The 23,525-nt window shown below is 31.8% G+C and overlaps 2 protein-coding genes across 3 annotated transcripts in view; both read left to right on the top strand.

Moving 5' to 3' along the window:
- Positions 1 to 23,224, top strand: part of LOC149741686 (intermembrane lipid transfer protein VPS13A-like) — a 54,200-nt gene extending 30,976 nt beyond the window's left edge. Inside the window, exons 46-72 of one of the 2 annotated variants that reach the window (XM_089891347.1) lie at positions 911 to 1,113; positions 2,852 to 3,093; positions 3,762 to 3,942; positions 4,487 to 4,647; positions 5,122 to 5,300; positions 5,969 to 6,098; positions 6,529 to 6,650; positions 7,144 to 7,303; positions 7,713 to 7,944; positions 9,140 to 9,307; positions 9,853 to 10,015; positions 11,066 to 11,267; positions 11,830 to 11,937; positions 12,684 to 12,829; positions 13,118 to 13,294; positions 13,472 to 13,570; positions 14,195 to 14,308; positions 14,525 to 14,664; positions 15,174 to 15,325; positions 15,859 to 15,978; positions 16,610 to 16,773; positions 17,309 to 17,478; positions 18,032 to 18,149; positions 21,090 to 21,184; positions 21,739 to 21,862; positions 22,492 to 22,566; positions 22,955 to 23,224. In XM_089891347.1, coding sequence (XP_089747473.1) covers positions 911 to 1,113; positions 2,852 to 3,093; positions 3,762 to 3,942; positions 4,487 to 4,647; positions 5,122 to 5,300; positions 5,969 to 6,098; positions 6,529 to 6,650; positions 7,144 to 7,303; positions 7,713 to 7,944; positions 9,140 to 9,307; positions 9,853 to 10,015; positions 11,066 to 11,267; positions 11,830 to 11,937; positions 12,684 to 12,829; positions 13,118 to 13,294; positions 13,472 to 13,570; positions 14,195 to 14,308; positions 14,525 to 14,664; positions 15,174 to 15,325; positions 15,859 to 15,978; positions 16,610 to 16,773; positions 17,309 to 17,478; positions 18,032 to 18,149; positions 21,090 to 21,184; positions 21,739 to 21,862; positions 22,492 to 22,566; positions 22,955 to 23,002 — 3,993 coding nt within the window. In that variant the 3' untranslated portion in view covers positions 23,003 to 23,224. Of the gene's footprint in view, positions 1 to 910; positions 1,114 to 2,851; positions 3,094 to 3,761; positions 3,943 to 4,486; positions 4,648 to 5,121; positions 5,301 to 5,968; positions 6,099 to 6,528; positions 6,651 to 7,143; positions 7,304 to 7,712; positions 7,945 to 9,139; positions 9,308 to 9,852; positions 10,016 to 11,065; positions 11,268 to 11,829; positions 11,938 to 12,680; positions 12,830 to 13,117; positions 13,295 to 13,471; positions 13,571 to 14,194; positions 14,309 to 14,524; positions 14,665 to 15,173; positions 15,326 to 15,858; positions 15,979 to 16,609; positions 16,774 to 17,308; positions 17,479 to 18,031; positions 18,150 to 21,089; positions 21,185 to 21,738; positions 21,863 to 22,491; positions 22,567 to 22,954 lie in introns of both variants that reach the window. The other variant, XM_089891338.1, reaches the window with a different exon arrangement.
- LOC149741687 (uncharacterized) lies at positions 18,237 to 20,480 on the top strand. Its single transcript, XM_089891359.1, has one exon. It carries the CDS (start codon positions 18,498 to 18,500, stop codon positions 20,421 to 20,423), a length of 1,926 nt encoding a protein of 641 aa, XP_089747485.1. The 5' UTR covers positions 18,237 to 18,497; the 3' UTR covers positions 20,424 to 20,480.
- Positions 23,225 to 23,525: the final 301 nt, after the last annotated feature.

The following is a 23,525-nucleotide window of genomic DNA, read 5'->3' on the forward strand; positions in this document are numbered from 1 at the left end:
TTTAACAACTGTTGTTTTGTCGCTATATCCTGTCTTTTCATTTATAATATTTTAAAATCTTCACAAGCGTAATCGAAGGAACATAGAAAGTTATTATTATTATTTCCTGGTTGTATTTTTTACAATTAACAATTTCTTTTTAAAGTCGCTGTCTAAGTTTATTTTATAATTCTGTAAATGTTTTCTGTTTACTACTGCATGAGATGAGAAAATAGAAAGAAATAATGTCCATCTTACCCCACCCTACTATACAACTTTTCCATAATGACTTTTAGCACATGCTATTTTTACCATACTACATATTTGCTTCTAATCTAGGTTTGTAAACACATTTTAATAATAATTTTAAACTGGCAATTAGTGCAAAAAAATTAAAATTATATTGCCTATATTTCATAATACAGTCAACTCGCTTAATTGGACCACATCGGAACCAAGCCAAACTGGTCCTATTAAGCGGGTGGTCCGATTATGCGGGGTGAACAAAGTTCGTCATAATAAGGCCCCTGCATCGCCCTTTCTCTCTAAATAGTGCACGCGTCTGCTCCCGATCGTAGACAAAGAAACACTCGCTTTTTCTCTCTAAATAGTAGATGGAAAATGGTTCGTTTAACCGGGGAAGATTGTACGTAAAAATGTATTTAGATTCGGAACCAGCGAAAAGCGGTCCGATTAAACATGGGTCGATTAAGCAGGGTTGACTGTATACTGAAAATATATTGCCCATATTTCATAATATACTGAAATTATATCGCCATTTTTTATAATATACTGAAATTATATTGCCCATATTTTTTAATATACTGTTATTATATTGCCCATATTTTTTAATATACTGTTATTATATTGCCTATATTTCATAAAATACAATTACATAATTGTAAAGTAACACCCACAAATAATTTCCTAGGTTATCAACACTCTTACATCAAACTTTATGGGTGATACAAGCGCAGACGAATTCCAAAATAATAAATCACTTACTCAGTCAAGACTTCGAATACAGCAGGAAAGTGCAGCATTCGTTGTAACAAATTATCTTGGTCGTAATATTAATTTTATTCATGGAGATGGCCTAACTGTTGTTGGTGATTCATTGGAATCAGATTCAGGGTAAGATGTGTGGAAAGTAAAACTTAATTATAAAAATCTTGTTAAAATTCGATAATAATAATAATAACTTTTTTGTCTTAGTTCATTAAAAGTTCATTTTTTTTATTATTGTTTGACTGTTGTGAATTATTTCAATAATTAAAAACAGTCAAGTTTTTGTTGTCTCAAAACTACATTTTTAAGCATTTAAGGTTACATAATAATTGTTAGAATAATAATAAATGCATTAATTACTTTATTTGTCTCTTTGATTATGGTGGCGAAGATTTAAAAATATTTTAATGGTGACTACACTTGGAAGAAAAACGAGCCATTTATGTTTAATTATTTTTAAGTTTTAAACTAAGTTTTTAAGTTTTAGTAGAAAAAATATTTTAATGGTGACTACACTTGGAAGAAAAATGAGCCATTTATGTTTAATTATTTTTAAGTTTTAAACTAAGTTTTTAAGTTTTAGTAGAAAAAATATTTTAATGGTGACTACACTTGGAAGAAAAACGAGCCATTTATGTTTAATTATTTTTAAGTTTTAAACTAAGTTTTTAAGTTTTAGTAGAAATAAAAGTGTGAAATACTCTTTATCCATAACATCAGCCTTATTTTGGTCGATTACCACATTAAACTTATTTTTACTGAAAAAATAATTTTTACTTAATGTGAATTGTACAATATCATGATATAAGGTGAAGCATGCAATATTTCTAGTGTCTTGTTGCATTTTAGTAAAAAATATTCAAATTTACAACACAGAAAGTTACACACCAAAGTTAAATTTTAAGCTTGCAAACTCTTCTCTCAAATTAAGTTAAATTAACTGTGGCTGAGAACCTGATCGTTTTTTTGGGGGGGGATGTTTAGTATTGAATTGTGGCCTATGATGAGTTAAAGGAAAAATAGTCTGAATAATTAGAACGTAACCTTAAGTGCTAGAAAAAGGTAGTTTTGGGACATTTTTGTCGGAGAGTTTTTAAAAGAAACTTTTCTGTTTTGAATTCATGATTTAATGCACAACAGTCTAACAATAACTTGAAAAAATATGTTATTAAAAAACCACTATAGTTCGCAAACTCTACTCCAAAATTAGGTTAAATTTAGCTGTGGTTGCTTTGATGTCTGTATGGTTTTAGCCCTTACGGTTATTTAGCAATGAATTATGGCATACGATGAGTTAAAGGGAAAGTGGTGTAATATCTTTTAAAGAGAAAGAAGTCTGAATAATTATTACGTCAAAAGTCTGAATGGTTATTTTGTAACCTAAACGCTTAAAAGGTGGTTTTGAGACATAGAAACTTGTCCGTTTTCAATTATTGAATTATAGCAGAATGGGCAAACAAAAACTTAAAAAATTATCATAATAAACGAACACTGTAGAAAATATTATTTAAAAATTTGTCCGGCGCCGTGGTATAGAGGTTATCGTGCCTGCCTGTAACCCAGAGGTGATAGGTTCAAGGCTCGACGCTGCTGCCATTGTGGACGTATGTGTCCTTGGGCAAGACACTTAACTGCAATTGCTCCAACCCAGTGGTCACTAATGAGTTGTCTAAATTATCAGCCATACATAAAAAAAATGAAAAAATCCCCCAAAAAATAATCACCCACAATGTAACATACATGGTAACTCGTAAGCTTGCACGAGGTGTTAAACTCTTGTGATAACGACTGTCGTTTTCCGGCCACGCAAGGATAAAGTAAGTTACATTTATTCGTAAATTAAATTTCTACTTTTATTTGTCAGGTGGTTGACTTCAAAGCCCAACAAACAAATTCTGCTCGATTATTCTACCACAAATAATCAAGACTTGTGGTCAATGCTGTCGATTCAAAAGAGTGAACAGGAGAAAAATAAAGTTGCATTTTGTTTGAAGGCAGATGATGGAAATTCTGTTCCTATAAATATTCTGAACACAAATACTTCCATGTATTCCTTGTCTGCAAAGGAAGATAGCCATGTTGTTGTGAGTGTTGAAAGTAAATCAGGTAAGAAAAGTAATGTTAACTAGTAGTACCAGTTTTCATGCATGATGCTGTTACCATTTAAGCATATGTCTTGGATAATACACTTAGCGCAATTTCGAGGCTGTTGGACAGTTGGTTAGTGCCGCATGCCCACAATCCAGAGGTAATGGGTTTAAGGCTTGGCGCTGCTACTTTTGTAGGCATATGTGTCCTTGGGCAAGACACTTAATGGCAATTGCTCCAACCCATTCGTCACTAATGGGTGGGCTAAACTGTCATAAAACAGTTATACATAAAACATAAAAAAAAAAATATAACAATCACTCTCAAAAAATAACAATCACTCACAAAGTTACATTTGTGGTAACTCATAAGCTGGCGCGAGGTATATGAAACGGAATACCTGTATTATGTCTTTTTTTTGCTATGCGAGTATAAAGCAAGTTACATTCATTTATCCAATGCTTTTACCCAATGGTCAGTAATTGGGTTAATATCTTCAGCAGTACAGATATTAAAGAAGCATACACATAAATTTTCACCCACAAAGTTACATATGTGAAAACTGGTAAAAGGCATAAAGTGTATTTAATATTCTTATATCTGTCGCTACCCACCACTAAGGGTTGATTAAATAAATAACAAAAGTCTTTTCTTAAGTTTTATTCGACACAAATTCCATTATTCAGGGGTGAAATACATAAACCTGCAGTCCCATGTTGTATTACACAATCATTTAATTATCAAAATTGAAATTTACGATTCTGAATCAAATGAATATATTGGGGTGGTAAACCCAAACCAGACGTTTGCGATTCCAATTCTTCATGTTAAAGGTGGGACAATTTCAATCAGACCTGTTTATAAAAAGTAAGTTTTTTTCAATTCTTACCCTTACACATAAAGTAAGTTACATTTATTCACATTAGTTTTAATTTTTTAATATTTATTTTTTTAAATACAGATTTCCCCAATCAATAATTTAATTTGCATACACCAAAACCATTTTTTTTATAATATTTATTAGTTTATATAAAAAAACCTTAAATGTTTTAAAACTTATGCCCTAAATCTGTTTTTGTGTTTAATTGTTCTTTGCTTTATTTTTTATTTGTTTTTCATTAGACATTAAAACTATTCTAAAAATTAGAAAAAATTTAAAATCTGTATTTTTTTATATTTATTTTTATCTTAAATTCTATTTATAGTAGTGGTGAGATAAGACACCTTTTCATTTTATTTTCCAGCTCTATTTGGTAGTAATCAAAGAACATTAATAGAATTATAAAACCATATCTTCGTGACTCTCATAAACCGTTGTTATTTGTTTAAAAACCAAGACATCTGGATATTATGTGCTGAAGGTGTTCTATCTTACTACACATTACTCTATATTTTTAATTTGTTATGTTAGCAACGAAAGTTCGTTGTGCAAACTTTCCTGGAGTTCATGGGTGGCTGGGGGGAGTCCTGAAACTGAATTGTTGCGGTCCAAGCCAGAAAATGCAAGTTCTCAACTAATTTTATTAAAAGTAAAATTTGAAGACAAACTTCTGCCTTTTCAGTCAAGTGAAGGTAAAATTTGGTGAAATGTGTTCTTGAAATTCTATTCTTTCCTACTCTACTTTTGTGTAAATAGAATTCTGTTATGCATTTTTGTTTGCAAAACTGACTTTTCACATAATAATACAATAAAGCAAGAACTATTATTTTTAATCACCTATAAAGTAACATACATGGTAATTAGTAAGTTGGCACGAGGTGTATGAAACAGAACACTTATGTTTAACGACTGTCGTTTTTTGGCCACATGAAGAAAAAGTAAGTTACATTTATTTTTTCCTATTAAGTTTGGTACGTCTTAAGTTTTACAGTTTAGTGTTATCACGGTTTCACCCATAATCTGGTGTGCACATATTTGAGGTTTAAATTGTAAATGTCAATAATCAAAGGTCGACAACAAATTACCTAATTGATGATCAGGTGTCGCAAATATTTCTAAATCAACCCAAATATTCCAGAAGTAACTCTATTACAACATTCCTTCAGGTAAAAAAGCAGTGGACATTCATTTCCGAACAGAAGCGATACTTTGTAATTTTCTTCCCATTCCAATCAACTACTCTGTGCTGGGAATCGCTTATGAAGGATTCGTAAACCAACTTGAAAGTGCTCACAGCGCACAGTTGCTCGATTTAGAAATAAGTAAAAGCAAACTCAAAGTGAAGGTAAAAAAGTGAAAAAGTATTTTTATTTAAAAATTTTTTTAGTTTTAAAAAACGTTAAAAAAATGTACTTTTACCTTTGTTTAAACCCAAGTCTAGAAAAAAATAAGGAAAGGGTTAACAATTTTATCTAATATTATTTTTTTTAAACCCCTATGCTTATTGTTAAAGAAAAAGAAAAAACAAGTATTTTTCCATTTTTCCATAGATAGTTGTTTTTATAATATGTTGGAAATATAGCCAACAGTTTTCATTGGTTTAGTTCATTATATGGTTTGTTAGAACAGTTTGTGACTTTAAGTTGATTAACATATTTCAGCCTCGTGCTGGGGCAGCGACAGTCATGTTACAGGTGTTCCGTTTGATACACCTCGAGCCTGCTTACGAGTTTTCTCATATTTGTTTGATTTTCTTGTGTATTGCTGACAGTTTAGACAACCCAAAAGTGAAAATTTAGTTAGAGAGCAGCGTTCCCAAACCTTTTTACAAATTTTTCCTGGTGGCTCCTTGCAATTATTTTCATATTTCACGGCTCTATAAAAATCAAAGAATTAGAGAAATAGTCATAAATTGTCCTGCCCAAGAACAAATACAAGCAGTGGTGGTAATGTTGAGTCTTAAACCCATCAACCCATCACCTCTGCTATGTATTCATACAATTTGATTCGCAGATACCTTCATATCAAGGCCAAAGTTGGTCTGCTGTGCTCGATCTCCAAGAAAACATGAATGAATTAACAGACTGGACTTTCAGCAATGCAGAAAATAAAGGAATTAATTTGAACCTTGCAAAACGAATCAGTAAGTTTCATATTGGTGTAATAACTTGTGCAATTAAAGTATAAGTTTCATAATAATGTAATTATTAATACGTATATGTAGCGTGGGGGAATATAGGACACCTTTTCATTCTATTTTCTCTTTCTATTTGATTTTAAACAAAGAACATTGGAAGCAATATAAAAAAGTATCCTCTTGACTTCCATAGATCGTTGTTAATTGTTTAAACCTCGAACAGGATATTTGGATATTACTTGCTAAAGGTGTCCCATCTTCCCCCACCCTACCATACATTGAAATAGTTTTCCTAAAAATTTAATAAATTTTGTTCTAATCACAATATTCCTGATCTTAACGTTTATGTTACAGTTTGAAAAGTATATTTTTTTGGGGAAATTACGGTTTAGTCTAAATATAATTTATTGTTATAAGCGTTTTCCTCAATTTTCAGCGTACACAAATGGTGTTTTGAAAGTTGAATTGTTCTCACCATATTGGTTGATGAACCATACTGGGCTGGTGTTGGATTATAAATCAAATGTGGATAATATTGTCATGCAAAGTAGAAACGAGGTTGGTGCATTAAAGTAATACCATGTAAATATGGCAGTGAATTTTTCATTTTTTGGGAAAACTAGTAACTGTTGAATTTTACACACTAACTGATTAATGTTGTGTAAAATAAAAGCTACGTTAAACTTTTTCACAGTACGACGTCGTGACAAAGTGGTTAGCACACCTGCCTCCAACCCAGAGGTAATGGGTTCAAGGCTCGTCTTTGCTACCATTGTGGGCATATGTGTCAGCCATACATAAAAAAATCCCCCCAAAAAATAATTATCCATAAAGTAACATACATGGTAACTTATATATGCTGACACGTGGTGTATGAAACAGAACGCTTGTGTTATAACGACTGTCATTTTCCGCCCAATCGAGGATAAAGTTACATTTATCTTCAAATTTAGGAGTTTTTTTTAAATTTTATTAGAAGTACTACAGATATCAAAGCATTAATGCTTTGAATCGTTGTCAAATGTTAAATAAACTTTAAAATATTTTACAGAACATTATGTTATTTGCATTTTCTTCCCGTTCATTCCTTTCAAAGAACAAACTTCAACTTCGAGTTTGTAATTCAGAATTCAGTGACGGTTTTACCATCGATGCTGTTGGTAGCAGTGGATTTGTGACGTGTAAATCAAAGTCATGTAATTATATTATTGGTAGGTTACAAAACCAAGTTTATTTTATGTTTGAAAGTTTTAAACTTTTCCAATGCTTCTCATTAGATAAAAAAATTATGTTAAAACTTTTTTTTAATGATTATCATTGGATAAAAAATTATGTTAGAACTTTTTTTTAATGATTCTCATTAGAAAAAAAAATATGTTAGAACTTTTTTTCAATGATTCTCATTAGATAAAAAATCGTGTTTAAACTTTTTTCAATGATTTTCATTAGATAAAAAAAAGTTTTAACTTTTAATCCGTGAGAAAAAAAGCAATTAATGTTTAAAATGTTATAAAAAGTATTAAATAAAACACCTGTGTTATAATTTTTAAATAAATTTAATACATTTTTTTGGTCTTTTTCTGAATTCCACTTACTAAATTATCTGTTGTTTTTTTTCAGGCACAGAAATCATGATTTCCAGTTTCAGTTTGACAAAGATGATCGTGTTTAAACCATTCTACAGGTTTTCAAATAAATCAACATTAGATGTGGAATTCTCTGTATCTGGTTTAAAAGTCCCAGTATGGCATACAGTGGAGAGTGGAAAAGTTGTTCCATTCTGGCCTGAAGTCTCCAGCAGTACTTTAGTTGTCAGACTAAAGAACACAACGTCAGCTTCAGATAAAATCGCGTATGTAGTTAATGTAAGACTTGTGCTGTAGGTTTTATGTACATAAGTGCTTAAATACTTTTTTCCTGGAAAAATTGTTGTGGGCGTATGTGACCTTGGGCAAGACACTTCACGGCGATTGCTCCAACCCAGTGGTCACTAATGGGTTGTCCAAATTATCAGCCATACATAAAAATAATTACCCACAAAGTAACATACTTGGTAACACATAAGCTAGCATGTGGTGTATGAATCAGAACACCCGTGTTATAACTGTCGTTTCCCGCCACGCGAGGATAAAGCAAGTTACATTCAAAAGTTTATTTTAGTTAAAAATGATAAAATTCATTTTTTCCACGAAAATGAAAAAATTTATTCAATAAATGTAAATTTTTTTTATCGTGTTCAGATTTTACATTTCAATAAATGTGAATTTTAAATAGGGATAGTTTTCTTCATATTCTATAGCTTAAATTTTTAATAAATGTCTCACTAAAATAGCTTTTAAAATACATTGCTTATAATTCTTTATTTAATACATTATACAATTACACATTAATGAAACAAGAAAGTTAAAATAAAAACTCTTTCATTTACGTGCTTCCTGTTTGTGAAATAATTTGCTACAATTGTATATATATTATAGGGTGGGGGAAAATGGGACACCTTTTTATTTTATTTTTCCGTCCAATTTAGTAGTAAAGAAAAAACATTTAAAAAATTATAAAACATTATTTTCCCGACTTCCATAGACTGTTGTTAATTGTTTAAAACATGAAGGTGTCCCATCTCACCCCACAGTATTATACACTGTATTTTGTGCTGTATTGCAATTTATGCATGTATGTAACTTACTTTATCCTTGCGTGGACGGAAAACGACAGTCGTTATCACACGGGTTTAACACCTCGTGCCAGCTTAGGAGTTACCATGTATGTTACTTGTGGGTGATTATTTTTTGGGGGGGATTTTTTCATTTTTTTATGTATGGCTGATAATTTAGACAACCCATTAGTGACCACTGGGTTGGAGCAATTGCCGTTAAGTGTCTTGCCCAAGGTCACATACGCCCACAATGGTAGCAGCGTCGAGCCTTGAACCCATTACCTCTGGGATACAGGCAGGCGCGCCAACCACTATACCAGGCCACTTTTGAATTTTGTTTCAAACATGGTAATGATTACAACAGAAATTTTTTTTTACTTTTAATATCCAGGTTCAACAAAATGGAAAGTGGTTTTCTTTTTAAAATCTCGAACACAACGCTGTTTGTTGATGTTTCTCTATCTGAATGTTCCAACATTATATCCGTGCGAGATTATTTTGAAGGATCCTCAGCTTTGTTAGTGATAAATGACACACCGGATAACAACCTTGTGTTCAGGTTCGCAATTTTTTCTTACTTTTTCTAATAAAATGAATTGGATGTTAAAAGAGTTTAATAACTAGGTGTAGTGACCACGCTTATTTTCTTTCAATTAAATGTAAATCTGTTTTTAACTGTAAGTGTGTTTTAACAACTGTTGTTTTGTTGCTATATCCTGTTCTTTAGTTTAAAATATTTTTTAGTCTTCGCTACCGTAATCGAAGTAACAAATAAAGTTATTATTTTATTTTTATAATATTTACAATTGGGGAACAAGCCTACTCTGGTCTAGATCCAGATACTTCTGATTTGTTATAAAAATAAGGCCTCACCCTTGTAGATTATGGTGATAGATTTATGCTAAAACTCTTTGGTAATGAGCCAAATCTGACCTAATTCCCAGGTCCTTGAAAAAATACCCAACCCACAAAGAATAGATTAAAATGATAAAACTACCATGTTCGAAAAGTAATCAGACATTTTAAAAAGTTGCACTTTTCTTTTCTGTGATAGTCTGATCATATTCCTAACCAAATTTACAATCATAAAAATAAATATTTCAGACATGACAAGAATGAAGAAGTTATTTCTGCCGGACATGCCAGGCACTTGTTGTGGTCGACTCCATCAAATAGTCGCAAGTTTCAGTGGGTTTATTGCAATGAACAAAACACGATTGATATTGCTTTTAATAAACTTGCATCTTTCAAATGCAATGAAACAATGGTGGGATATATTTGTGAATATTTATTTTAGGTGATTAATTCATAACCAAAATTATGACCGGTGCCGTGGCAAAGTGGTTAGCGCGCCTGGGTGTAACCCAGAGGTAATGGGTTCAAGGCTTGTCGCTGCTACCATTGTGGGCGTATGTTTCCTTGAGCAAGACACTTAACAGCAATTGCTCCAATTATCAGCCATACATAAAAAAATGAAAACAAAACACAATTATCCACAAAGTACAATACATGGTAACTCGTAACCTGGCACGTGGTGTATGAAACAGAACACCCATGTTTAACGACTATCGTTTTCCGGCCATCTGAAGGTTACATGATTGAATCTCAAAATGTACAGTCCGGATCATTTTTGCTAAATGATAAAATGTCAAGTTACATTCTTCTATTTAAACTCTTATTAATTTCTCGTTAATAATTCTTTTGCACTGTCAGTATTCTATTTTGTGTTACTGAATTATGGCTCTAACCAAGTTGGTCCCTTATTAGTTATCCAAATTGTCAGTCATACAGTGTCTGAAAAATTTCTAAACTAAAAAATATTCACCCACAAAGTAATATGATGCTGTTACTTTTATGTGGTTTGTGGTAACATCAGATAAAATGTGTAACTTCTTATTTATAACTACTCTCATTTCCCAGTCAGGAAAGAATAAATACTCATTATTAACGCGACTAAAATTTACCATACGTATGGATTGGTTTATACTTTAACATAAATTTTTTTTATCAAAATTTTTTTTTATCAATTTTTTTATTAAAGTTTTTTATTTTATTTTTAAATGTGTATATCAACCAATACAAATCAACACAATATCCTATTGAAATTTAGTATTAAAATTTGTTAACCTAAATATTATGTCAAACGCACCTGTTAAAGTATTTGTGGGTAAAAGTTGTTTAACCTTAAATTAACATGTCAATGTTTTGTTGTTCATAATGTTTGGAAAGTGTAAAAAAATCATTATCCTTTACACCAGTAGATTTTTTCTAAACTTATTTTACTTCTGCATTTTTTAATAAACTTTTCTGCTTTCAGATCTATTATGTCATTTTTTCTGATGGTTTGCAAAAATCTTTTCTGCTTACTACCAACGAGAAAAGAGCTCATTTTACTGAAAGTTTCTTCAAATTTGAAAAACCAACTCTTCAGTTAAATGTTTCACTCCATGGCTTAGTATGTTCATTCATAGACAGCACATTACACCAAGAAGTTGCTACAATGTCTGTCATCAGTTCAGGTGATTACTTTTGTTTTATAATATTCATTCTTTACCTGTGGTTCTTAAACTGGTGTTAGGCTCACTTGTAAGTGAATAGTACAGTAGTTATTGTTAGGTAGTTCACTTTTTACTTGTTGTTCTATTTAAATAACTTTTGGTTTTGTGCAAATAACTTTTTACCTGTTGTTTTTAACAACTTTTGGTTAATGTTGTCATAAAGCTATGATATGTTCATACTTTATAAAGAACAAATATATTGTAAAATTTCTATTCAGTACAACATTTTAAACTTGCTTGTTTTTGAACTGTCTATTGAATCTATAATATATTTGCCTTTAGTTTAAACTGGTTCCTTTTTTTTAGTTGTGTCTACTACATTGTTTTAATTGCTAAAGTTATGTTATATGATTTGCTAAAAATGGTAAAACTCTAAAACTTCCATACCTTTTAGTTTATGGATGGTATTTTGGTTACTGTATAAAAAGTTACATAGAAAAAATAAAATAACTTAAAAAGAAGTTACAAAGCACTGCCTTATCTGATGACAGTAAAATAAAATAACATCAGGGTTTTTCTTCAGGAGTTGTTTGGGAGGAAAAACAAAACAAGAGATGGAAAGCACTACCTGTTAAATATAACAATTTCTTGGAAGATGTTTACCAGAAGCAATTAAAAGGACATGGATCGGGTGAATGATAACTGCTTTTTAAATACTAATACATGATTGTCCTGCATATCTGTTTCACACTATTAACATACCAAGTCTAGCATATTGGGGCACAGAAATGCCAACCTTGCTTTAAAAAAAAGAAAACAAAGCACTTGTTAAAAATGTTTTATGTTTATGCTGCTTAAAATATTATATTCGCTACATTAGTTAGTCCCTTAGGTTTGACGAATACGAGTGTTGGTGCATTTTAAAAAAGTCAAACGAGTTTCTGTTATTTTAAAACCTGAAGCCTGTGACTTTGAATAATCAGAGACATTAAGATTAGACAAATTACCAGTACATGAAATGTCAAGTACTTACCTTCACAGCAAGATAATCTTCCCAATCATTGAAAAACTTTTATAGATTCCCCATAAAATCCTTCTTAAATCATTATTTGTGATTGACAAATATAACAACAAGTGTATTTATGTTTTTTATTTGCAATGATCCTTACTCTTAGGTTATATTTTCTTCATGGCTAAGTTTTTAAGATTTAAGCTCCCAGAAAAATAGGTTAATTGATGTAACAAAGCAATTACTTTGTGGTTCTGTCCACTTCATATTTGTTAAAAAAATATTGTTTTGAGAGCTCCCAGAAAAATTAGTTATTTCATTTAATAAAGCAAATACTTAATTGCTTGCCATGACAAAGCATATTGGAAAACAAAATAACAAATGTTTGATCTGAATTTAACACATTCTGTGTTTTTTGCATTCAGCAGGGACTGTTTCTTTGGATAAATACGAATTTGATTTGATGAAAATGCAGACCAAGAAACCTAATCAGAAGGATCTGCAACGTTCGTTCAGTGCCGGTATTTGGATGAGAGTCAACTCGAGTGAACATCAGAAATCTTTTCACGCAAAAGTAAAACAGTTTTGTGTAAAAAAATTTTTTTGTTTAATTTTCTATAAATTTTTTTTTTCTATTTTGTATAAATTTTGTTTTACTTTTGTATAAAGTGTTGTTTAAATATATTAAAAGATTAGATATTTTCGTTTTAAAGCATTAAAAAGAATAAAGCACTTTTTTTTAATGTAGAAACACTCCGAAAACAAAAATTTTTGTTACAAACTTTAATTTTGTATTTTTGTTGAATATAGTTTAATTGTGTTTCTAACAATTTTTAACATATTTTTGTGTATTTTGTTACAGATCAACAAAGTTCAGATTGATAGTCAGTTGTTTGGAGCTGTGTTTCCAGTTATTCTTAATCCCGTTCCCCTCCCTGCTTCTGTTGCTGTTGACAATGTGGCCAAGCCATTTATAGAACTAAGTATGATGCAAGAGGTCACGGAAAATGAAGCAGTTTTTCATGTGAAATACTGCAAGGTAAAAAATGTTAATATACTAATAAAATATTATAATAAAATTATACCATAAGTTCGTAAAAAAAATGTGGAACTTTTTTTTATTGTAAAAATCGTTATAAACACAATTAAACGATATTTAAAAAAAATACATTTTAAAGAAGAATATATTTCGCATTTATTGATTGTTTGTATTCAGGTTTTGATCCAAGAATTTAGTGTTAAGCTAGACATGGGATTGTTGACATCAATATTACCAGTGTTTGGTGGAAATGAAGATGAAATTGATGACAACGAGGTATGGACAACAATATTTGGAAGTCCGCCATGTGTTTTAAAATTATAGTAGGGAAGGGGGAAGATGGAACACCTTTTCATTCTATTTTATCATCCCATTTGGCAGTAAACAAAGAACTTTCAAAGAATTATAAAACAGCATCCTCACGACTTCCATAGATCGTTGTTAATTGTTTAAAACACGATCAGGATGTTTGGATATTATGTGCTAAAGGTGTCCCATCTTCCCCCCACCGTACTATATTAGATTTCTGTTTGAAAACCCCCAACTTGTTACAAGGTATTTATTTTTTAAAACCAAGCTCTTGTAATTGTTGGTTTCCAACTTGTTTTGTGTATAATTTCATAACAAGGCCAAAAAATACATTGAGTGAGTGTTATAAATACTAAGTTAGTATCTAGTGTCAGTTATTTTTAAGGGCTCAAATAGCATGGATTAAAAAAATAATTATATTTAATTTATTAAAACAAAATGCAGGCAGAAAATTTTAAAAACTCATATTTTGATATATGATCTCGTAACCAAAGTTATTTTTAGATAAAAACTTTGAATTTGCAAACTTTTAATAATAATAATATATATTTATATATATATATATATATATAAACAACGTCTTGTTAAAAGGTTGTCAAATATTTTGCGGAGGATTTACAATTTTTGGCGAATGATAAAAGTTCATCATCTTCTGCATCAAACTCAATCATTTACTTCGATCAGTTGCATTTGTCACCGCTTAAGGTAGGATAATGATATTACAGCGTCGTCCTGGCAAAGTGGCTAGCTCGCCTGGCTCTAACCCAGAGGTAATGGGTTCAAGACTCATCGGTGCTGCCATTGTTGGCGTATGTGTCCTTGGCAGACCTAATGGCAATTGCTATTTGGATAATATGTGCTAAAGGGGTCCTGTCTTTCCCACCCTACTATATCTATAATTAAAGTTGTTGTAAAATTCAGGTTCACATTTCACTTTCGATGCAAAACAAAGTTGAAGACAAGGAAGATTCATCTCTTGTTAAACTTCCGTTCAACGCTCTGTATGTTTTAATGCAATCTATTGGAATAACATTATCGGATATGGATGATATCGTATTCAAGTATGTTATTTATCTAATACTGCAGTTTTTCGTAATGCCTCATAATCCGTGCTCACATATTTTACTAACGTAAATAATGTATATTTTAATTTAATAAAATTAATTTTTATTGTTTTTTTTAAATTTTTTCAAAATAAGCAAATTATAAGTATAACTAAAAAGTAATTGTTACAAAATGACAGATTTATAAACATTGTATTGTATCTAACTTACTTTATCCTCGCCTGGTCGGAAAACAACATTCTTTATAACATGGGTGTTCTGTTTCAAACACTTCGTGCCAGCTTACGAGTTACCAAGTATGTTACTTTGTGGGTGATTTTTTTAATGGGTTTTTTACTTTTTTTATGTATGGCTGGTAATTTGCAACTCATTAGTGACCACTGGGTTGAAGCATTTCCTGGTAAGTGTCTTGCCCAAAGACAAATACGCGCACACAAAAGCATATTATTTTGATTCTAGAAATAGTAAAAAATTAATTTTCAATATTATAACATACATTGAAATAGACTGGCCTATTTTGAGAGAAGATTTCAATTCTTTAATGGATCGGAACTTCAAGATTCTGTTATGAACCATTACAAAGGGCAAGCAATCAAACAACTTTATGTTCTTGTGTTTGGACTTGATGTGATTGGCAACCCATATGGATTAGTGATGGGTATGTTTTTCAATAATTGAACTGTATTTTAGAATAAGTAATATAGTAGGGTGGGGAAGATGGGACAACTTTTCACTCTATTTTCCCGTCCGATTTGGTGGGAAACAAAAAGCATTAAAGAATTATAAAACCGTGTCCTCATGACTTCCATAGACTGTTGTTAATTGTTTAAAACATGATCAGGATATTCAGATATTATGTGCTAAAGGTGTCCCGTCTCCCCCACTCTACTATATTAAACCACTGTTGTACATTAGATACAGATCAATTATTTACCTTTGCCATATTACTAATGTTACATTTTTTTATAAATACATAAGTTACATTCCATTTCATTTTTTATGATTTTTTTGGGGTCTTTCAATTTTTTTTCTTATGATTATTTGGTATAAAGACTTTAGATTTAAGAATTAAAAAAATATGTTGAAGAATTTTGCTGATAATCTAATATTACTAAGACCGTTACTTAACTTTTCAGAATTTTTTTAAAACACAAAATTTTTCGAAAAATTAACTGTTGTGATTAAATATAGGTTTAGCTGATGGGGTCACCAGTTTATTTTACGAACCGTATCAAGGAATGATTCAAGGTCCTGAAGAATTCTTTGAAGGGCTTGGGCTTGGAACTTTAAATTTACTCGGGCAAACACTTGGTTGGTTCCGCATCTTATTACTTTGTTTTTAGTTGTAGATTGAATGAAAAACTGCACTTTTAATTTATGAAATGTACATTAAAAGAAAGAATGTAACTTACTTTATCCTCACGTGGCCGGAAAACGACAGTCGTTATAACACAGGTGTTCATACACCTCGCGCCAGCTTACGGGTTATTGTTGCAGTTTAGTCCCACCCTATGCTGCTTAACCGAACCTGGCAGCATTTAAAATCAAGTTTTTGGACTTTGGCTTAATTTTTATAACTTAATTTAAACCATATTTTGCACTTTACTGCTGTAGTAACTATAATCATAGCTTAAAAGGAAAATGTGTGATACTTAAATTTTCGAGTTTAAGATAGTGAAATAATGTTATTTACTGTGCAAATTTCGTAAATTTAACTTCATTACAACATGATTTCATTTTTTCTTGTGTTTAAAGGTGGTAAATAAACATTTTCTTGTGTTTAAAGGGGGTATATACCCTTTTTTCTTCTGTATTAAGGGGAGCATAAAGTTTTCTTATGTTTTAAGGTGTTGCATAACCTTTTTCCTTGTGTTTTAACGTGATTCGTAAACTTTTCATTGTGTTTTAAAATGGTACATAAACCTTTTTCCTGTGTTTTAAGGTGGTGCAGCTGGTGCAGTATCAAAAGTAACCGGAGCGTTAGGAAAAGGGATCGCTACCATTACTATGGATGATGAATATCAAAAGAAGAGATTGGAAGCAAAAAATAAACAACCAGCAAATATGAAAGAAAGTTTGGCTCGTGGAGGAAAAGGAGCTGTTATGGTTCGTTGCTATGAAAAAAAATAATCACCTACTAAGTAACATACACGGTAACTTGTAAGCCAGCATGTGATGTAAAAACACCCATGTTATAACAACTGTCACAAGACTTTAGCATACATTGCAACTATTCTTTTTTGTTGTTTGTTTTTTAGCTATTCTTTGTTATAGTGGAATTGTAAATTAGGTGTGTAAAAGGTATTTTATTAATTCATTAATATAGTTATTTTTAATTACCCCCACTTCTCATGAGGTGTTTGAAACAGAACACCAGTGTGGTAACGACTGTTGTTTTCCAGCGACGCAAGGATAAAGCAAGTTACATTCATTACACGCATTCATATTATTATAAAATATAAAACTGATAAAATAAAAAATACATACATTTTAATCAAGAAGAGTTCTGAGTTTGGTAACTCAGAAGTCTTCTTGATGTTTTTCTACAAAGTAGGCTACACACCATGAAAAGCTGGAAAAACATTTTTTTATTTAAATAAGCCCAACATCTTATGTTCTAATATTTGTATGTAATATAAAGGGGTTGTTCAGTGGTGTGACGGGAATTGTTTCGAAACCAATAGAAGGGGCAAAGAAAGGTGGAGCATCGGGATTTTTTAAAGGGGTTGGGAAAGGTTTGGTTGGAGTAGTTGCAAGACCTGTCAGCGGAGTTATTGATTTGGCAAGCACTACATTGGAAGGTGTACAAAGGTGATTTATTTTTATTTATTTAAAAACTATGCCTCTTTCGGTAAACATTCTATTTTTATTTAAAATAGCTTAGATTTTTTGTTGAACTACGGTTCTTCTGAGAAAAGTTTAAATTTTCATTTAGAATATGTTGCTCTTTTGGCAAAAACTTAATTTTTTTATTTGAAACTATGGCTTTTCTGGCAAAAGCCTAATTTTTTATTCAGAAACTTTGGTTTTTCTGGCAAAAGTTTAAGCTTTTATTCAGAAACTTCTGGCTCTTCTGGCAAAAGTTTTTTAACCATTAACCATAATTTGTTCTGTCACATGAAGAGAGAAATCACCACAATACTTCATCATGGCTAAACTTTATTAAAACCTAGATATAGTCTCGCTGTATGATAGATGAAACCTTAATGTTAACTTTTGTTCTGTTCTGTTTAGTAGCTGCTATTATTGTAGCCAAGTGTCCATCCCTATGTTAATACAACTTTTCCAGCATCGCCACATGAAGTAAATGCATTGTAGAAACTTTTTCAATATTTTCAACCAAAGTAAAATCCTTATATTTCAGAGTCACTGATATGACAGAAGAAGTGAGAAAGCTGAGACCTGCTCGATGGATTAATCCAGAAACTGGAATCATTCAACCTTACAGTTTGAAACACGCAACGGGATTTGCGATATTTAATGTAAGTTTTCATTTTTTATAAATTATTCTGTTTACGGGATTAAAAAAACAAATTTTACGTAGAAGTCTTCTATTTCAAAAATATTAGCAGTGTAATTGCTGATAGTAAATGTTATGATATTACGTTAGGTCCCCAATACTTTCTTGTTATAGCGCCACCAGGCGGTATTTGTGAGTCACGTGTGACGTTACGACATTGAATGACATTGACTGAGGGTTTTGTTTTTTTACATTATTACATATTACACCGTGACGTTAAAACTACTTTTTAAAATCTGTTTAGTTTGATAAACTTGTTTCTCATTTAATAAACGACCGAAGGACATAACAAACTGGCGACGAGGATGGGATGAAATACGTTACAAAAGTATTCACGTACACTGCTTCAGTTATACATGAACTGAAAATGGCAACGACGCAAGATGTTTTAAAGACGCTACAGGAACAGATCGAAATACAAAGAGAACAAGTTGAACAACAGCAACGTCAGATTGATTTACAAAAGAGGGAAACCGAAGCACAAATGGATCTACAGAGACAGCAGGTACAACTACAGCAACAGCAACTACAACTCCAACGACAAGAAGTGGAAAACCAAGCAAAACTTTTTCTAGCATCTCTAGAAAAACTGAGTAGGGATACAACCCCTTCTACTACAGTGAGTAACATTCCTCCATTTCAAGCTTTTGAACCAACTACAGAACTATGGATGGATTATGTGTCACGCTTCGATACATTTATTAAAGCACATTCAATACCTGAAGAGAAAATACCACAAGTATTTCTGACCAACCAGTCTACAACTACATACACGCTTTTACAAACTGTAGCTGCACAACAAGAAGAATCAAAGGATATTAATTCACTTACTATAACAGAAATTGGTGAAATAATGAAAGAACATTACCACCCAAGAAAATTTATTGTCCGTGAACGCTTTAAGTTTTGGAGTGACATGAAAAGAAAACCTGGAGAATCAATAAATGAACTGGCAGCAAGAATTCGGCAGGCAGCCATGACATGTGATTTTCCCTCAATTAAAGATCCCTTAGATGAAGCTCTATGCACGAAATTTATTTGCTCTGTTCAAAACGAAGCCGTGTTAAAAACAATATTCAAAATGCAAGACAAGAACTTAACATTTTCAAAAATAATCAACTTAGCTACAGAAGTTGAAGATGCAGCAAAGGTTGCCAAAGAAACGGCTCAAAACCAACAATCTAGTGTTCAAGAACAAATGCATTTAATAAAACGAAGACAAGTAACTCCAGCTACACCCAAGCCAAACAGGAAACCACCTGTAAGGACGGCACCACCACCTGGCTACAGAAATACACAATTACAAGGGGCATGTATAAGATGTGGAAAACCTGGACACAGACCTAGAGATTGTTACCACTTGAGAACAACTTGCAATTACTGTGGAATTCAAGGACATCTAGAAATTGCATGTTTAAGAAAATCTAAAGACAAAGGAAATTTCACTAGAAACAAAAGAACATTGGTTACAACAGTGAAGAGGATAAACTCCCCACCACAACTACAGCAAACATTAACTGTAAAAGATCATCTACAGAACTTGCGAAACTTGATGAAACGACTGAAAGAGAAAGGACTGGGGTATCCCCATACAATTGTATCAGACAATGCCACGTGTTTTAAATCGGAAGAATTTAAAGAATGGTGTAAAGAACGAGGTATTACACAATTGTCTGGCGCGCCCTATCACCCATCTACAAATGGAGCTGCAGAACGTCTTGTTCAATCTTTTAAACAAGCTTTACGAAAATCCACACTACCCCCCAAAGCAGCTTTACAGGAATTTTTAATACAGTATCGACGTACACCGTTGATTACAGGATTTTCACCCAGTGAACTACTACACCATCGACAAATCCGTACCAAGATTGACGTGATGGTACCTTCTCCTGTTCATGTGGCTCAAGGCCATCAACTACAAACAAGACTACACCCTACAGGCCCTGCCAAAGACAACCCTTTTATTGTTGGATCCCAATGTTATGCATTGTGCTGTGGTCCCCGGAAAAGTACCGATCCCAAATGGACTGCGGGGGTGATAGAAGAAATTCTGGGTCCGAGAACTTTTAAAGTTAAGGTTGAGGGAGACAATATTGTAAAGCGACACCTTGACCAACTACAACCGCGATACACCGATAACACGAATATACCTTGTATTACAAATGTACCTACTACTACTAGTCACCCACCAATTCGCCGATCTACACGGCCACATAAACAACGTGTTGTATATTGATCGCTACTGTACATATTTACTTTTCGTTTTTGTTCTATTACATGTGCCTCAAAGTTACTGGGGAGGTGTTATGATATTACGTTAGGTCCCCAATACTTTCTTGTTATAGCGCCACCAGGCGGTATTTGTGAGTCACGTGTGACGTTACGACATTGAATGACATTGACTGAGGGTTTTGTTTTTTTACATTATTACATATTACACCGTGACGTTAAAACTACTTTTTAAAATCTGTTTAGTTTGATAAACTTGTTTCTCATTTAATAAACGACCGAAGGACATAACAGTAAATACAAATACAGATACGATACATGGTGCAAATACTAAGTTAAAAAAGTAAAGTTCAATTTAAATGTTAAATAACTAATATATGTTAAGATTTCTTAAGATCAGTTTTCAAAATTTTATTCGTTAGATGGGTCAAAATTAACCACAAATGTTCAACGCAAACGCAGTCATTATATCACAGGTGTTCTGTTTCATACACCTTGTGTCAGCTTATGAGTTACCATGTATGGGTAATTATTTTTGAGAGATTTTAATTTTTTTAAGGAAAAACGCACAAAATGTAGTGTTACCATCATGTAAAAAGTAGAATTGATAAACTTGTTTCTCATTGATAAATCAGATAGGTCACAACAGAAACTCTTTCCAATTATTCCACAGGAAATTGAAAAAGGAAAATTTGTTGAAGACAATCATTATGTTGATCATGTTCCTACTAGAGCAGATGATAAATCAGTTGTTCTTATAACAGACAAGTTAGTTATTATATGATACTAACTGTCATCTATCTACTATTTATTAAACTGGATATTTTCATTGAATTTGTTTAATGTGGCAATAACTTTACACGGAAGTTTTCTTATGAAATTTATGCGTCTAAACTTTATATTTCTGCAAAGAAATAACCCCCTTTTAACATCATAGGACCAAATACAAAAAGAAACTATTATTGCTCAATGCAAGCCTATGTTAAATAAACGTACGGCCCGCGTTTTCATCCTGTAATTTATACTGACCCTCCTGTAATAAAGGTTCCACACCCCTGATTTAAAATATCACAACATAAATATTGCCCACAGTATTTATTGTAGTTTGACTTTATACGATTTTTTCAAAAACTTTTTTTGAAACTTTGATGGTATCTTTACATTACATTTCATATTACATCTCTATCTATTTAAAAATGTAATTTTTCGTTGGCATGGCCCTTAAAAAATCTTTAATTTTCTTAATTAACCTGTTTCGATTTTATGCTGTGGTCTGTAACTGAATATTACAAGCTGTGAAATTTGTAAAATCTTTATTCCAGGTTGCTGATGGTAGCTCACACAGGAGAGATCCTGGGTCAGTGGAAATCAGATTGGTTTTGTAACTTTCAAGATATTCTTGCCGAACCCACGTTAGTAGACAAGGTCCTAACAGTTGAGTTCAAGGTAATATAATTACAATCTTTATTATTAATTGTTATTTACATTTAATGGGTGCAAGGCTCGTCGCTGCTACCATTGTGGGCGTATGTGTCCTTGGGCAAGACACTTAATGACGATTGCTCTAACCCAGTGGTCACTAATGGCTTGTCCAAATTATCAGCCATATATAAAAAAATTAAAAAAATCCAAAAAAAATAATCACCCACAAAGTAACATACTTGGTAACTCGTAAGCTGGCACGAGGTGTAAAACCCGTGTGATAACGACTGTCGATTTACGGCCACGCGAGGATAAAGTAAGTTACATTCATTCAATGTTACACTCACTATAAAAGTAACAGAGTGTTATAACGAATGGTTTTCCACCCACGCAAGGATAAAGCAAATTTGATACATTTCTCAACATTATTTTTAAAGCAATTTTATGGGGTTTTTTTAAAAAATTATATTAAAAAAAACTAAAAATTATCTACTTTTACCTATATTGTACACTCTGTTTTGTATTTATATTTTTCTGTATAAAAAAATTAATTCTATATTTAATGTTGCATTATATGTTGAGCGAAGTATACATTTTTATTTTATTCTAAATGTTTGTACTCTCTGTAACAAAAGAATGGCATTTTCTTACAGGAAAATCAAAAGTTTTTTCCTCGAAATCGATCAAATCAAAACACAGTTACTATTCCCAATGAAAGTAACGCGAGAGTGAGTATTTTCAAAATGCCTGTATTGCAGCAACTTTATAAGAGTTTCGTACAAATTCTTTGATGTCAGTGCAGCAATAACTTTCTGACTTTTTTCTTTATGTTACTTTTAAACTCCTGTGTTATTTTGCTTTTATATGACTTGTTATCACAATAAGTAATCTAATGTAAGTATTGTAGAAGAATGTTTCTTTTTTATTGTTATTTTATTTTTTTATCAGTGCTCAATTTAAATATAGTTTAAATTGAGGACTGACACTTTGAAGAAACAATGTGAATATGTGAAATCTGGATACTAAGTATTAAATATAGTCATGTTTTGTATATATAACTAAATTTAAATTTACTATTGTGTTCTTTCTTGTTAACGAAATGTATTTTTGTTTCAGTATATCCATGCCCGAATTGTTGATATGTGGAAACGCTCTACAATATGAAAAAACACTCCTAACAAGCTCTCACTGTAAATACAAGTTTCCGCGCACTCGTGAAAAACTGTAGTTCCAGACATTTTGCCAGCATAATAATTATTTGTGCAGTGTTGTGTGTAATCATAGTATGAAATATTAATAAATGGGTGAATGTGCCTTGTGAATTGCATTACCACTGCTTAAAAGCTTTGGGTAATAATGCAGACGCAGCACAAGTTATCATTTTAAGTATGTTTCTTAAGTGTTTTTAGTAAATTAATGGAATCCAAACGGTGAATGCTAAGTGTCATTAGTCAAGGTATTTACTTAACTCCAGTAATATGCTTTTCTGATTTGGTTCAATCAAAGTAAATGGATAAACAAGCGGACAACGCTAGCACGAGGTGTATGAAACAGAACATTCATGACTGTCGGTTTCCAGTCAAGCGAGGATAAAGTAAGTTACAATGACTGTCGTTACATTCATTGAACTACGTTCTATGGATAAAACCAGAGTCCGTGTATAAATATGTTTTTATACGGACTCTGG

The sequence above is a fragment of the Ciona robusta genome, chromosome 1 (genome assembly GCF_009617815.1).
Source record: "Ciona robusta chromosome 1, ASM961781v2".
NCBI classification, from domain to species: domain Eukaryota; kingdom Metazoa; phylum Chordata; class Ascidiacea; order Phlebobranchia; family Cionidae; genus Ciona; species Ciona robusta.

Coding starts and splice junctions, on each gene's coding strand:
- LOC149741687 (XM_089891359.1), top strand. CDS start 18,498: ATGAAATACGTTACAAAAGTATTCACGTACACTGCTTCAGTTATACAT.